The following is a 17,162-nucleotide window of genomic DNA, read 5'->3' as shown; positions in this document are numbered from 1 at the left end:
GGAGGGAATACTTCCAACTTCATTGTATGAGACTGGCATTACCCTAATGCCAAAACCAGACAATAACGCAACAAGAAAAGAAAATTACAGGCCAATATCCCTGATGAACATGTATGCAAAAATTTCAACAAAGTGCTAGTAAACTGAATTTGAGAGCACATTAAAAAGATTATTTAACAAGATCAAGTGGGTTTTATCTCAGGGAGGCAAGGATGGTTCAACAAAATATGCAAATCCATAAATCTGATACATCACATTACCTGAATTAAAAACATAAAATGTATGATTATTTCAATAGATGCAGAAAACACATTTGACAAAATTTCATATTCATTCATGATAAAAACTCTCAACACATTAGGTATAGACAGAATGTACCTCAACATGATAAAGGACCTATATGACAAATCCGTAACTAACATATTGAATGGGGAAAAGCTGAAAGGTTTTACTGTAAGATTTGGAAAAAGACAAGGATGCCACTCTCACTATTTCTATTCCGCATAGGACTGGAAGTCGTAGCTAGAGCAGTTAGGCAAAAGAGAAAGAGATAAATGTTTGGCATCCAATTTGGAAAGGAAGCAGTTAAATTGACCTTGTTTGCAGATGACAGAATCTTATATATAAAACATTTTAGACTCCACCAAAAACTGTTAGCTCTAATAAGTGAATTCAATAAAGTTTCAGCATACAAGATTAACATGCATAAATCAAGAGTGTATCTAGCAGTCATCTATCTGAAAAAGAAATGAAGAATACAATCCCATTTACAATAGCTACAAAAAAATAAAATCTATAGCAATACATTTAACTAAAGATGGAAAGATCTTCGCACTGAAAACTGTAAACCATTGATGAAAGAAATTGAGAAAGACAGAAGTAAATGGAAAGATACACTGTGTTCATGAATTGGAAGAATAAATGTTGTTAAAATGGCTCTAACACCCAAAGTAATCTACAGATTCAATGCAACTCCTATCAAAATACCAATGACATTCTTCACAGAATTAAAACATCATAAAATTCTTATGAAACTACACAAGAGCCTGAATAACCAAAGCAATTTGAGCAAAAAGAACAAAACTGAAGGGATCACACTGCCTGAATTTACAGTATACTACTACAAAGCTATAGTAACCAAAATAACATGATGCTGGCATAAAAAATCAACACATGGACCAATGGAACTGAGCATTCCAGCTGAGAGTCCAGAAATAAATCCACACACTTACAGCCAGCTGATGTTTGATAAAGGTGCCAAGAACACACAATGGGGAAAAGTCAGTCTCTTCAATAAGTGGTATTGGGAAAAACGGATATCCACATGCAGAAGAATGAAACTGGACCTCTGTCATTAACCATATGCAAAACCTTTTAAAGACTTAAATGTAAGACCAGAAACTATGAAACTGCTAGAAGAAAACATAGCGGGAAAGTTCTATGACATTGGTCTGGTCAATAATTTTTTTGGATATGACTTCAAAAGTATAGGTAAAAGTAGACAAATAGGATTTTAGCAAATTAAAAAGCTTCTGCACAGCAAGGGAAACAATCAACAGAGTGAGGAGACAACCTACAGAATGGGAGAAAGTATTCGTAAATTATACATCTAATAAAGGGTTAGTAACCAAAAAATACAAACAAAACCTCAAACAACTCAATAGCAAGAAAACAATCCAATTAAAAAACGGCAATACATCTGAATAGACCTATCTCAAAAGAAGCCATGCAAATGGCCAACAGGTATATGGCCAATAGGTATGAATGAAAATGATGCTCATAACGAAAAAGATTGTTACTAATCATCGTTGTTACTAATTGTTACTCATCATTGTTACTAATCATCAGGGAAATGCCAATCAAAACAGTAAGATATTACCTCCCTCTTATTAGAATGGCTATTATCAGAAAAACAAAGCGTAAGTGTTGGTGAGAATGTAAGAAAAGGGAACACTTACACACAGTTGGTGAGAGTGTTCATTGGTACATTCATTGTGAAAATGTTATGGAGGTTCCTCAAAATATTAAAAATACAACTACCATATGATCTAGCAATCCCATTACTGGGCACATAGCCAAAGGAAATAAAATAAGTATATGGAAGAGATATCTGCATTCTTAGGTTATTACAGCAGTATCTACAGTAACTAAGATATGGAATTAAACTAGGTTTCTATCAATGGATGAATGGATAGAGAAAATGTAGTACATATACACAATGGAATACTATTCAGCTATAAAAAGAATAGAATTCTGTCATTTTCAACAACACAGATGAACATGGAGGATGTTATGTTAAGTAGAATAAGCCAGTTGTAGTTGTAGAAAGACAAATACTGCATGATCTCACTCATATGTAGAATTTTAAAAAGCTGATTTAATAGAAGTAACGAGTAAAATAGTGGTTGCCAGAGGCTGTGGTCAGTAAGAGGCAGGGGGCTTGAGGAGATGTTGGTCAAAATATATATAATTACAGTTAAATAGAAGAAATAAGTTCACAAGATCTATTGTACAGCGTGGTGACTATAGTTAATGACAATATTTTGTATTCTTGAAAAATGCAAAGATAATAGATGTTAAGTGTTCTCACCACAAAAATGATAATTACGTGAGGAACTGTATTAGTTAATGAACTAGATTTAACTATTCCGAAAGTATATATATTTCAAAACATCATGTTGTACATGAGAAATACATACAATTTTCTCTACAACAAAAGTGGTTCTTATCACCTTCCCACTCTTTCCATTTCCACCACTTTACCACGTTTGTGAGCTCTTCTACATATGAGCCTATTTTCTCCAGTCTCAAAGGAGACCATGTTCCTCTTGTTGCTGTAACTTATTTCACCTTCTTTCTTCAGGGTTTTGCTCCCCTTTCCTTCTCTACTCTCACCCATCCCCTAGTATATAGATATGTTCAAGTTTATTATAAGACAAACAAAAGCACCCTGTTGACTCTAATTTGCTCTTTAATTACTCTCAACCTCTCTTTTTACTTCTCATGTAAACTTCTTAAAAGAGAAATCTACAGTACTATCTTCTCTTTCTCCCTTTCCATTTAGTCCTCAACTTACGCTTTTGGCTTTTTATTCTTGAGTCTAGGTTTGTGACTTTTTTTTTGAGACGGAGTCTCGCTCTGTCGCTCAGGCTGGAGTGCAGTGGCGCAATCTCGGCTCACTGCAAGCTCCGCCTGCCGAGTTGACGCCATTCTCCTGCCTCAGCCTCCTGAGTAGCTGGGACTACAGGCGCCCGCCACCACGCCCGGCTAATTTTTTTTGTATTTTTAATAGAAACGGGATTTCACCATGTTAGGCAGGCTGGTTTCAAACTCCTGATCTCAGGTGATCTGCCCGCCTCGGCCTCCCAAAGTGCTGGAATTACAGGCGTGAGCTCCCACGCCCGACGGACTTGTGACTTTTAAAACTAGATTTTATCTATCTACAATTCTAATATGACTATGTCATTTTTCAATCAACAATTTCAATGGAACAAAATCCAAGCTTGATGCACTCTCCGCTGCTGCTGCTGCTTTCCATGCTTCCACTCATCTCCTTTTCTCAGCTTGGAATCTCCCTAGCCTCCTCTTCACCTGAACTTAAATTTCAGGTGCTGCCTATTATGAAGCTTCCTGGGTTGGGTAGACACCCTGCATCACTGTTCCCTTAGTAGTCGGTGCATGTCTTTTTTCTGCTTGTGAGTAGTCTACTGTTTCCTGTTCACCGTTGTTTTCCTACCTCCTGAGTATCTGTCACACAGCAAATGCTTCGTACAGTTATTTTTGAATAAGTTAAGAATAAATGAAGGAGAAGGTATATCTTTAAGAGTAGCATTGGTATTCCGATAGGCCTACTTTCTACTTTAAATTTGTATTTTGGCGTTTTTCTTAATGATAAATGTGGGAATTTTCTTGCGTGCTTATTGATTATGAGTTAATAAATTGAATGTGCTAACCCAGGGTTAAATGGATGAAAGCCAGTTTTGAAACAGAACAGGTGATGAGTTTGTGTTGACCCTACTGAGGCAGATATGCTCTGTAAGATTGCAGCTGATCAGCTTGCCAACCTGCTGTTTTATGCCATCCCCTACAACAGGATCTTCCCGGGGTGGTATTGTTTTCTCTGGTAAATAGTATCGTAAAAAATGTTCTGATTCATTATGACTATTTTTATAGGTGTTTACTTTGACAGCCACATACATGATCACAGAACAATAGGCAATTCATCAAAATAAATGAGATAAATATCATGTAATATGGAGAATAAAGTCAAGATAAACCTTTCAGAAGGCTGAAAGTCTAATTAACTGCATGTCTCATAGGTCTCTGCTGGTGGTTCTGAAGCCAAACCTCTGATCTTCACATTTGTCCCCACTGTCAGAAGACTACCAACCCATACTCAGTTGACTGACACCTCTAAATTCCTTGTTAAAATTCCAGAAGAATCAAGTGATAAGAGTCCAGAAACTGTAAATAGGGTAGGATTATTTTTATTCTTTTTTTATTTCAAACAATTATATTAAATTTTCGATAATGATGACTTGGAAATTTGTATATACTTCCTGTGCTTAAATTAAGGTGACTGTGACTCTAAGTTTGACTAAAAAATATATAATAATGCAACAGAAGCATAAATGTTATCAAATTGCATGTTCTCTCTAATGCGTTATCTTCAATTTTTTTCAGTTTGACATTCTATTGTTTGCTATTAACATGACAAATTCTGCCTACTGGCACCTTCTTTCAAATGTTTCTTAAGAAAATAAAAACAAAATTTAAAAATGTTTAAATTTATCTCAAAAGAAAATATAAGACAAAACAGTGAGATGTTATTATTTACGGGTAACAAATTGGAAACACTAAAAAATGTAATACCTGATGTTGGGAGAGTTGTGGAAATAGTGGCATGCTTACATTTTCCTGCTGGTTTTGTAAATTTATACAATTTTGGTGGAAATCCTTTATCTACTGTTATAAAACTGTTCATAACCTTTCAATAATCTAACTCTTTGAAAAGTATCCCAAGGAAATATTACAAAAGAAGAAAAATGTTATGTAGGAAAATAATTAGAGAAAAATTTAAAAAGCCTAATATCTAACAATCAGAAAAATTAAGAATACAATAATATATCACTTTGACAAAATTATGCTGATGGCAATTAGATAATTCCATGGAAAATGTTAATGTTACAATATTAGGTGATATAATATTGTGTTCATATCTTGACTGTACCTATCTAAAATGAAACCAGGACTGGAAGTGAAACTAAACAAATTTAAAAAACTTGAAAATAACTTGTGTTAGAATAATAAAATTTTGAGTAAAAATGTTTTTCTCTTTAAAATGTGTTTTAACATTGCTTAGTTATAAATAAAATGAGATGGGGCAACTTTGTGTTATTCTTGATACAATCAGAAAGGGACAAAATAATCAGATTCACCTTGTCTGCAAGGAAATATCTTATCTAGAAAGTAGTAATATTTCCATGATCCTGGCGTTTGCAATGCTGCCATCTTCTTTCAAAGACTAATGGGGCCATGAATACTATATATGGCACTTCTAGATAGTTTCTTTCCTACAGCACTCATTTACATAATATTAATGAGATCCTTTGTAATTAGGCCCTATGAGTGGTGTGAAACTGTAGCTACATAAACCAACCTTGGTTGCAAGTCTCCAGAGCTTCCTAAGATGATAATATTTATCTGCTGATTGCAATGATATATATACAACTGCATCTTTAAAAGATTAAAAATTTTTTCACCCTGTCTTTTAGACAGTTCAACATTAAAATAGTGTAATTCCTCATTCATTTATATTCTTAGCAACTGTTTACTGAACATATGTTGTTCTCTTGGTGATTGGATTCCAACTGAATAAAGACAATTCATTTAGCTTAGTTGTTATTGGGAAGGCAGGCAATGAAAAAAATGAAAAGTGTGTAATAAAATCCCATATAGTGATAAATACAATGAAAAAAAATCAGAGTAAATAGGGAAAGATGGGCAGAGAAATTTTAATCAGAGGCAATTTGTGTTTTATCCTGACTATGTCATCATTATCAGCTGAATAAAGTGGGATGGGTGTACAAAATCAACTTTTTAGTTATATTTAATCAGTGATTCGACTTCTGTCTTCATACATACAACACATGCACACATAGGACACATTAAATTGACCACCAGAGTTGAGATTGTTAGTTTATTTTCATTTAGTGGCTTAACTTTCTATTTTGAAATAACTTTAGCCTTACACAAAAGCTGCAGAGAAAAGAATAATAGTAACCATAGTGTAATTACAAAAATAGGAAAATTGACATTGGGTCTTTTAAACACAATCTTAGTATACATGGCTGTCATAGTTTTAGAAAAGGAAGTTTAGTAGCTTGATAAAGCTATCTTGATCCTGGTCTTGTAAACATATGTATTCACAGAAAATTGGATGGGAAAAGACTGAGAATTAGAAATCCAAAATAAAACAGTGAAAAACGCTTTGTACTAAAAATATCTATGTCTTCTTTTTTGGTGTTCTATTTATGAGTTTTCCCTAATTAACTTAGATTGTTTTGTCTGACTATGCATTTAGTTCCAATTTTATTTTTCCTTTCAGATTTTTAGAGAGATTTTGTATTATTTTAAAACCTTTCAATGGGGATTTCCTTCCTCCCTTGGCTTTTAAAGGATATACAGGTTGCTTCACCATTAACTAAACCCTTTCCCAATCCCCATTTTTTTCACAAATGTCTTCATGGAAAACATTGCTTTCTCCCCCTCTCTCTTTAAAATGTTGTATCATGACTTACTTGAAAACAGTTAGGTTTGCTTGTTGATGTTGATTACTATCCCAAAATTTTTGGGCTTAGACCAGGAAAAACAGGTAGGCTAGTGGGCTAGTAAAAATAAACCACTAACTTCAACCCAATCTCTTTCTTATGTCAACCTAACTTAATATATTTTTGAAAATATAAGGTGTTTAAACTTTTCAGTGTATGTGCCAAAAAAGAAGCATTTATTAAAGTAATGTCAATGCTTTTATATCTCTACATCTATTACAGTCTAAATCCAATGACTACTTGACCTTGAATGCTGGGAGCCAACAAGAGAGAGACAAAGCGACATTGACTTGTCCTTCAGAGGTCAGTGGAACGATTTTACAAGAAAGGGAATTTGAAGCAAACAAACTTCAAGGAATGCAGCAAAGTGACCTCTTCAAAGCTGAATATGTCCTTATTGTGGACTCTGAAGGGGAAGATGAGGCTACAAGCAGAAAAGTTGAACAAGGCCCCCCAGGGGGGATTGGTACCGCAGCTGTCCGGCCCAAGTCTCTAGCAATCTCTTCCAGTCTGGTCTCTGATGTAGTGCGTCCCAAAACACAGGGGACTGATCTCAAGGCCTCATCACATCCTGAAATGCTTCATGGGATCGCCCCTCAGCAAAAGCACGGGCAGGTAGGTTTTGTCTTCCTGCAATCCATAAGGAAAAAAATAAGTGTTTATGCACCCTTTGTCTTGGGCGGTCTGCAAAGGCCATCCTGTTTAAGGCAGACAAAACTTTCAAAGAAAAATATATTTAAAAAATCATTATCTCAGGTAATAAATCATCATAGTATAAACATAGACAATAAATCTATAAGATGAAAAGGATTAAGCAATTATGCTGTGAATTGGCTGAAGAGAAAATGTAAAACATTTAGCTGGAGTAAATTTGGGAGAATACTACCTCTTTCTTTTAAATAATTCTTGGAGAAGGTTGATATGAGGAGTTTCTTTAGTCAAGAGAGTGTGCTTGGTGAGCTGGGTCCATCAAGAAGCATATTTCAGACATAAGAAAGATCTAGTGAAAAGATAACAATTGGACACTAGAGGTAGATTCATTGATTTTAAATTGGTAAAAGACTAATAAAAGGATAAACTAGGAAATAAGAGTAAGAAAAATAATTTTCCCCTGTGTATCCTAAGGAAAACATCTTTTGTGGTCCTGGAAGCCCCCAGGGTGGGGCTGACCTCAGTGAGAGGGGGAAAATATACCACCCCAAAACTTAGTGGCAAGATTGAATGGTTCTTTTAAGGTAGAGAGAGTCTGGTACAATAGGTGAAGACCCACATCTGTGATGGCAGGAAAGAAAGGATGTGGACAAGGAGGCATTTTGAAGATAAAAAATAGAATAATTTGCCATTGACTGGCTATTTGCCATAATGAAAATGTAAGGTGACTTACGAGGTGTAGTTAGAATGTTAGGAATGCAGATGCTGGCTTTGAGAGTAGGTAGTGAATGCAGAGCTCTAACTTCTTGACAATGACCATGAATTGGTACCCAGATATCCTGTTTAGGATCTAATAGATCAGGCATTTGCAGTCAACCCAAAGTAGTTTAAAGGACATTTTTACTGGCATGTTGGTCTTTTTGCGTTACTAGGACAGGACCAACGCAAAATGGTAGAATAGGCATTGGAGTTTTGGTGCCACACCATCTTTATTTCTGTAGGCTTCACTGAGTTTCTGATGCTGCATTTTTATTGTCTTCAAGCATCTAGTTTCTTATATTGTCTTCTGGTAATAAAAGACACACACTGGAGTACTCACATTTTTACTGGACTAAAACATTTATTTCTTCTTGAAGTTCTTTCTCAGCTAGGTATTGGAACAAAATGTAATCATATAATTAAAGGTATTCTCAATATGCTGTGATAGGTTTAAATATTTCTTGCTTGCCTCAGAAAAGATAATGAAGTAGTTGGAGACGTAGAAATGTGGAAATTTCCATTGTTAGGGGAGGATAGCTTTAGGTGACTTCTTTGAAAAGAAAATGTATTAATAAAAAAATTAACAAAGCAATTGTTGGGTCTTTGATTTGCTGTTTTCTCCAACTGATAGTTTTTTCCTCTGAATTGGCCACTTATTTTTATTTTTGTGTGTCCAAATATATAGAAGTGAATCTAGAGACTGAATATGTCCTTCAAAATTTTTTCCATAAAAGGTTATTTAGGAGCAGGTTATAGTTCATGTTATTAGAGCTCCAAATAAAAAAGCAGAGCTCAACCTCATATTAATTGTGGCTGAAGATTATGATTACCAGTAATGGAATACTATATCCTAAAGTGTTTGACCAATTATCAATTATTTGAACAATTACCATTGTTCTTGTTTCCATTTCCTATAATAATCCGTTTGAGTAAACAGTAGGTCATCATGAAATAAAAATAAGATGACTATTGCCACAAGTGTAAACTAAGGAGAAATGACCAGAGCCCCAAAGAGAGCAGTCTGGAAGTTTAATATAGTGAACTGTAATGTACAAAGTCTAAAAAAAAAATTACACGATTGGGCTGCTTGATGCCAACAATATCAAGTTTTCAATCAGAAATACAGTCAAGTAAGTAAATTTCTAGTCTGCCTGGTGAAAATGAATCCATATATAGAACTGTCTATAAGTTAGATCTATTGTTTAGTCATTGAGAAGCTATTCCTAAGAAACGTCTTCACTTCTTAGTCTGGCCTTTAACCTTTCCACAACCTAGCCTAGGTGTCTTTTTCTATCTACATCTTTTAGCTGTCTTCTTCAGCTCTCCTGAACAATCACCAAAGTACATACTTCATGCCTTCCCATCTCTGAGCCCTTGATTCCTCTCATCAAACGTTTCCTTCTTTCCCTAGCTCTTCTCCATTTTGACCCAGGCTACTTGATAATTTAAGCTCAGTTCCAGTAGCATCCCTTCTTAAAGATGTTCCCTTTGGAAAGGAGTTAGTTCTTGTTCATCTTTGTGATTTTCTTTATTATGTTGTAGCTTTTAGTGGGGGAAAACTCTCCATTATAATTTCTTTTCATTCTGTTGTAATAATTTACTTCTATCTTTTTTCCTCACTGACTGCAAACTACTTGAAGTCAAGTTCTGGTCTCTTGTTAACTTCTGTATCTCTAGCACTTAATGCAGTGCCTTACACATAAAGGGAGTTCAATAAGGTGAGTGAAAAAACATGAAATATTCAAAAGATCACATATCTTTTCTCCTGTGAAGTCCTTGCTCAGATATCAACACCTTCATGAAGCTGTTTTGGTTCTCTCGGTGAAAGCAAACTCTCTCCCCACGTAATTCTGATAGTTTTTTTTTTTGTACCTATTTTATAATTATCATAGGCTGTACTATAGCTATTTAGATACATGTCTTATACCCCCTAACAGCTTGTAGAGATTTTACAGGTAAAGCCCATGTTAAATTCAGTTTTATTCAACATTTTGTCCCCTACAGTGGTTAGCATATTATCTTGGACATAGTCAATATAAATATTGGGTTGAATGATAAACTCCCCAAGTGCTTCTTTTGAAGTGGCATGTTTAAGTAAAAGTATCTTTTGTTAAAAAAATCACTCAATAATTTTAAAGCATGTCAAAAGTAAACATGTTATATAAAATAAGCTGTTGAATCAAAATCCTCTTAAATAAAATTCAGATAAAAAGGGACTTTAATGTTCATGTAAAAGTCTAAGAATTTTCTAGGGGTAATATTAGAGTTAAAGGAGAGGTGAATACACATAAAACACAGTGATTCATCTGAAAGATGTATCATAAAGTTTAGAGCTAAGATAGTGAGTGTCGGAATAAACAGAGAGCCTTATGAGGTAGAATTAGCTGAACTTGTTCATTGACAATATATGGGAAAAATTAAGCATGAATGAAGTTTATTACCTAGGAAATTGGATGAATGTTGGCATCATTAGTTGAAGAATGCATAACAGGTCTTGGGAGGGGATGGGAAGAGATTAGACATCTGATATGGAGTCTGAGATGCCTTGGTGGCACTGTATGATGATATCTAGAAAGAAGTTGAAAGTATGAATCCTAGACACAGGAGAGAGAAGGAAGACTGGAGATATTTGCCACATAAGTTAAAGTGATGGGAATTTACTCGGGGAAAGAAGGTAAAAGTAAGAAGACAAGATTCAAGCCAGGAGACAGGAAAGTATAAAAGCAGCCATGAAAAAAGAGAGCCAATGAGAAACCTAGGTGTCTTTTTCTATCTAAGAGGTGAGCCAAAGAAGTCTGAGAGAGTGGTTTTATGCAGTGGGAGCTAATGGGACTTTCCAAAAAGAGGAGTCTATAATGGAATATAAAACAAGGTAAAATAAAGTAGGGCCCCTGAGTTCATTAAATCTTGAAATTAGGAGGTCATTTGGTGACCTTTGTGGGAACAGTGTGAATGAGATTATGGGGACAGAAATCAGGTTGAGAAATGGATGGGAGGTAAGGAAAGGGAGGTCATGCATTGGAGCGGTGATGTGGGAAAACCAAAATGAGATGGGCGATTTACTGGCTATGTTCCTCTGGGTGAGTCACTTGAAATCATAAACCTCAGTTTTCTCATTTGTAAAATGAGTTGATAATATATCAACCTGACTTGTGAAGATTAAATGAGATAATCCATGCAAAGTGCCTAGAATAGTTCCTGGCCAGTGGTAGGCTCTCAATAAATGGGTTACTGTATCTAAGAAGTCTGAGATGGCAGCATGTTTTTTTGGGGCACAAAGTAACGAACATGGAGAAGGAGAGTTTCACACCTTTTTCAAATGTAGCTCAGAAGTAAGAACTGGGGAGAGGAGCATGGAACATAAAAATAAGACTAAAAGAACTGACTGGGGCTAAATAATGGAGGTTCTGACATGAAATTCTGAGGAATTTGGACATTAGCACATATGTTTATTAAATAATTAGATTTCATGGATTCATAGAAAAGGGATTACAGTAAGTTATTTGGATGGGGCATTAGACATAGAAACCCTCCATATACCCCCAGGTCTCAACTTTATAATGAAATACCCTATTCATACCAGTATACTGTATTATAATAGCCTTCATGTGTCTCTCTTACCCCACTAGATTCCTGAACCCCTTGAACTTGACAAAAAATATTTTTCTCAATTCTGCTTCCCATCACCTAATACAATGACTAGAATACTGTGGGTGCTTAAAAAGTGTCTGATGAATGAATGAATAAATGAATAAATGATCCTCCTTTTCACATGATCTTGTGTTTATTAAATAGAGAATAGATATTACATAAACCCTCTTAGTGAGCATTCAAAGCTGAAAGAAAATGATAATAGAGTATGGAAGAGCACCTAGGACTCCTGCCTTAGAGTTAGTGCTGTTCCTCTTACTGAAGCAAATAATCTATAGCTTCTGACCCCAGAGATTTAGAGGTTGAAAACCTTGAAAGAAGCCGGGAGGTTAAACGTTCATGTTGGATTCAGCCAACTGCTGGAGGACTAGCTTGGAATGCCAAAGTACTTGCTGAAACATGGCACGTTTATATTAAGAAGCTGGGAGGTAAAGTGTTCAAGGCCATCAGCTGGATGGCTCTTTGCATGCAGAACAGAGCCACCCGGGGCCTGACCTTGCATGAATAGGTGAGAGGTGACTGAGTAGTAATTCAGATTCTACATGGGCCTTCTTGGTCATATAATTGTTTTGAGCAGTTGGGTAGAATTAAAAATTTAGAGACCCTACATTCTTTTAGGCATTGGACAAATCCCTGACCAAGTGATTTTATTTTTTTAACAACTTTTCTGCAGTGATCTTCCCACTGCTACCTCTCCATTTCTTTTCTTGCTTAGGGTGAGTATATGATTCCCTCCTTTTATCTTGTTACCTTTCATGGTGAATGAAACTAGATGCACTTAGGAGAATTTTTATGAATCAGTGAGAAGCTCCAGGCTCTGCTCTGATGCTGGCAGAATCCCTATAGTCCCTGAATGGTAGCTTGTTATTTCCTCTGGGTGGATTAATTTGTACCGTTAACCAGGTACAAAGGAAGAACATATCTGGAAAATCAAGTCGCTTTGACAATTCCAGCAGAAAGATGATGTAGGCTTTTAAGAAGAGAGTCTTCTGACTTGTTGATGTCAAAACTTAAGACTTGTTGATGTCAGAACTTGGCTGGGGAGGTAATGACTGAATCAGAGGTCAGAGGCAGTGTTCTTCCTACACCTGCCCATCCTCACTGCCCAGAGTCTAGAGCAGAATAAAAGGGGGCAATTGCTGAGGGAGGGGATCAGACCCTCTTCAAGGAGAAACTATGTTTCTGCTTCTGCATCCTTCTGTTCCTTGATCTACTAGACATTTTAGTTATCTTTTATTCCTGTATGAAGGTAGTAGGCTAGGCACTAGACACTAGAGGTACATAGACATATGATCTGCCTTTAAGGAATTTAAAAAGTGTATGTGCCTGGAAATAATGACAACAAAAGGTTGCATGCTCAGAAAACAGTGGGAAGCCTACGGGGAGGATGCCTAAGTCAGCCTGGACCATCAGAAAGGGTTCACAGAGGCAGTGTTGCTGAAACTTGAAGGATGAATACATTTTTGGCATTCCAGAAAGGTAATAGAGAACGAAGTACCAGCACATAAGAACAGGGTGGAAGATGAGAAGGAATATGAAAAGGACTCAACAGGAAATACGCTAGGAAAGAGTAATGAAAAAGAGGCCGTAAATAAAAGTTCTGAAAAGGAGGGAGAGATTAGAAGAGTCACACTTTGAAAAGAAATCAGGAAAGGTAAGCGATTCAAGTGCCTGTTGGGTTTAGGAAAAATAAACCATTGTAGATGGTAGTGATAACAGTTTTCCATGTAAGGGTGGAGGAGGAATCTGTTAAGAAGTTAGTGGGAAGTGTATTAGTTTTCTGTTGTATAACAGCTTACCACAAATGTAGTGACTTCACAAATTTGCCTATTTCTCCTGGTTTCTGTAGCTCGGATGTCTGGATATGGCTGAGCCATGTTCTTTGCTCAGGGTCTCTCACCAGGTTGAAATCAAGGTGTCAGTCAGGTTGGCAGAATTTATTTCCTTGAGGCTGTGGAATTCATGGCAGCTTGCCTCTTAAAGCCAGCAACAGAGAAAAAGTATCTCTGCTGCTTTGAGTGCTCTAATTCCAAAGACCTTTTTTTATTTTCATTTTTATTTTTAAAGAGCTCACTTGATTGGGTCACACCCATGCAGGATAAACCTCCCTTTTAATTAACAAGTCACCTGATTAGGGACCTTTGTTACATTTGAAAAATTCCTTCACCTCTGTCATATTCTATCAGTTAGAAGCAAGTAACCATTTCCACCCACACTTAAAAGGAAGGAATTCTACAAGGCTGGGACTCTGGGTAGTCATTTTGGGTGTGTTGACTACAAGAAATAAGAAACTCAAGGCAGTGATTATATTGTACAGACTTGACTGAGAAGAAAACAACATAGGCCTGTAATTATGGGAAATATAAGATCTAGAAAGAGCTTCGGATATGTATGTATATATTTGTTTTTGTCAGTTAGCTTTCATTGCTTAACAAACCATGCCAACATTTAGCGTTTTAAAACACAATATTTTATTTAGATCAAAAATTTCTTGGTCAATCATTTGGGCTGTTTTCAGCTAGGTGGTTCTGCAGATATGGGCTAGATTCAGTTAATCTTTGCTGTGACCTACCCATGTCAGTGATTGGCTGTGGGGTTAGCTGGTGGCTGGTTAGCTGTCTGGTGGCTGAGTAGTTGTCTGCTGAGATGTGGTCTTATATCTTCCAGTAAACTAGCCTGAGCTCATTCATATTATGGCAATGTTCTGCACTCAACAAGCCAGTAAGGCTCAATGCACAAGTGTTTTTCAAGCTACTGCTTCTTGTATTACATTTGATAATATCGTATGGGCCAAAACAAGTCATTTGGCTATCCAGATTAAAAGGTGTAATGAAAGACTTTGTGTTTATGATGGAATGAATGGAAAAGAACAGAGAATTGTGGGTACTTTTACTATTCACCACAATGATATTTATTATCACGGTTTTTAAAAGATTGAGAGAATTTCTGTTTTATATCTATGTTAGGATCAGGGAGCTAGGAAAAAATTAAAAAGAATAAGTACTTAGGATATGAGGAATAACTGATGAAATAAGATTTCCAAGGGGGCAAGAGCTGCTGTGATTCAGAGTACACAAGGAGAATTCACCTTTTAAAAAGCGAAAGGTTTTTCATTCATCTTTCCTTAGAATGAGGGAAAGGGAATGAAGGTGATACGACCAAAATTCGCTTTCCTGATAATCTCAGTTTTCCTTGGAGTAAAGAAATCTAGGCCATCTGTTGAGCATAATGGGAGAAACAGTAGGTTAAGGGTTTGTGGAGAACGTTGTTTTTGGAAAACTGTTCATCAGAACAGTAGAGGAAGCCAAGGTCCAAACAATAACAACAAAAAAGAAAACACAAATCAACTAACCAAAAAATGGAGAGATGCAGGGCCGGGATGAGACTACAGACATCGAACCCATGCTTTAACCAATCTACAGTGACTCACCCAGCCCATATGTGAATTGAGAAAGCCTCCCCTTCTGCAGGGAAATTCAGTACAGGGGAAACCAGACCCACTTGGCTGGGGCTGCTGCCCTTGTACGGATGCAGTTTGAAAAACAGGTGCCGTGGTCCTGCCAATTAACAACTGGTATCAATTTTCTTTTTCTTATAGCAACTTCTAGTAGACTAGGTCTAGGAACATAATGGCAGTTGCTGGGATTGGTCTAAGAATAAAGGTTTGCCAAGTTGATTGGCAAGAGAGGATTGGCAAGAAACCACAATAGCTAGAATGCTGGCAATGCTGGCAAGAAGGTTGAGATTGAACAAAGTATTACTGAAACTTAAAAAATAGGGGATGAGGGGCATGAGACTGGATAGCAAGAGAGGGGCTTTGTCATGAAGGAAATATCTTTAGTTCATGGTAGACACAAAGAAAACAATGATGAGGTCTTGAGCATAGGTGATCAGATTTTAAAAGTTCAATCTGGTGATGGGTTAAATAGGGTGAACTAGAAGTAAGAACACCAGAAAAGATTATTTAATGTGTTCAGGTAAGAAAGGCTGAGAATGTGCCCTGTAGCATTACAAGCATTCATCAGAGAGAAGAGGACAAATCAATAATAGGTAAGTTTAGGAAGCCAAGCTGCCATAATATGACGATTGGTATGTGACGACAAGGGAGAATCTGGGGTTTCTGCCTCATGTAGCTGTACAGATTCAGGAGGAAGAGCACAGCTATATGTGATCCACATCTGGTGCTGTCAGAATCTCAGAAAGTATTCAGGATACTAGGTAGCAGATCAGTCACTTCACTTTTTATTCAAATGCTTTGAAATATCATAGAAACATCAGGGAAAACTGAATATACACAGGAGCAGTTTATTTTAGATTTACAGGCAGTAAAAATACAAGGCAGTTCTACAATAGAGATTGGTTATTAAAATAATTGATGGTCTCTATTATATAGGATCTGAGGGTGAATTTATGATTAGGATCATCTACTTACCTAATGATAGGAGCACATTGCATCTTCTGTTAGTGAGATTGTTGTGAATGTTTTCCAGAGTTCCAGATAGCCTTTCTAGGAGAAGAGAGTTTTGAAAATGACTTTTGAGAGAGTGTATGTCAAGGGGGGCTCAAGGAACCAGCATAATTCTGGGGATTGGAAAACATGGTCCTTGGTAGGTCTAGAGAGGTGTTTAAAGCAAAGAAATCAATAAAGATGAGGTAAGAAATAAATGGTAAAGAAGACCTAGAATAGCCTTGAGGGAGAAGGAGTTAGAGTATCAGTAACAAACCTTGAGAACAACATAGAGGGTTATGAATGGTAGAGGAAGAAGAGATGGAAATAATTTGTATTAAATAGATGCCAATAGGGAAATTTGGGATCACTAATAAAGGGATTTACAGGAAGAGGTAAAATGAAGGACTAATTCTGAGCTACTGACTGAGAATTTGACAGGTGCCCATTTTTTCTTTCTGCATACATATTTTCATGCCTTTATTTCCTCTTTTTAGAAATTTATTAATTAGGGAAATTCAAAAAAAATCAATCTTTTTATTAAAAAATGAATCCTTCACTCCTGAGAATTTTAGAAAATATGGTGTCACATTTTTATATTAGTACAAATTAAGATAATATCGTGGTATATTTGCAAGTTAGAAATGAGTATGTTGCATATACTTATTAATATATTAAGTAAGAAAATATAATAAAAATTATGTGCAGATTAATATAAACATAGTAAACATCTTTAGACTTTTCAGAACCTTTCTCTTAGAAGTTCCTCAAAAATCAATGTTTTAAATATGTTAGAAAGTATAATAAAATTCTGAAATACTTAT

The 17,162-nt window shown here is 36.0% G+C and overlaps 1 protein-coding gene across 50 annotated transcripts in view; it reads left to right on the top strand.

The window, feature by feature from the left end:
* MLIP (muscular LMNA interacting protein) overlaps nt 1–17,162 on the top strand; it is a 258,639-nt gene that overhangs the window by 105,474 nt on the left and 136,003 nt on the right. For 39 of the 50 annotated variants that reach the window (XM_074037778.1, XM_074037772.1, XM_074037812.1 and 36 more), the window contains 2 exons: nt 4,320–4,475; nt 7,053–7,445. In XM_074037778.1, the coding sequence (XP_073893879.1) occupies nt 4,320–4,475; nt 7,053–7,445 (549 nt within the window). The remainder of the gene's footprint in view (nt 1–4,319; nt 4,476–7,052; nt 7,446–17,162) is intronic. The other 11 variants (XM_074037809.1, XM_074037806.1, XM_074037795.1 and 8 more) reach the window with 1 other exon arrangement.

This window comes from Macaca fascicularis, chromosome 4 (genome assembly GCF_037993035.2).
Source record: "Macaca fascicularis isolate 582-1 chromosome 4, T2T-MFA8v1.1".
In the NCBI taxonomy this organism is placed as follows: domain Eukaryota; kingdom Metazoa; phylum Chordata; class Mammalia; order Primates; family Cercopithecidae; genus Macaca; species Macaca fascicularis.
This window is presented reverse-complemented; position numbering and strand designations above follow the sequence as displayed.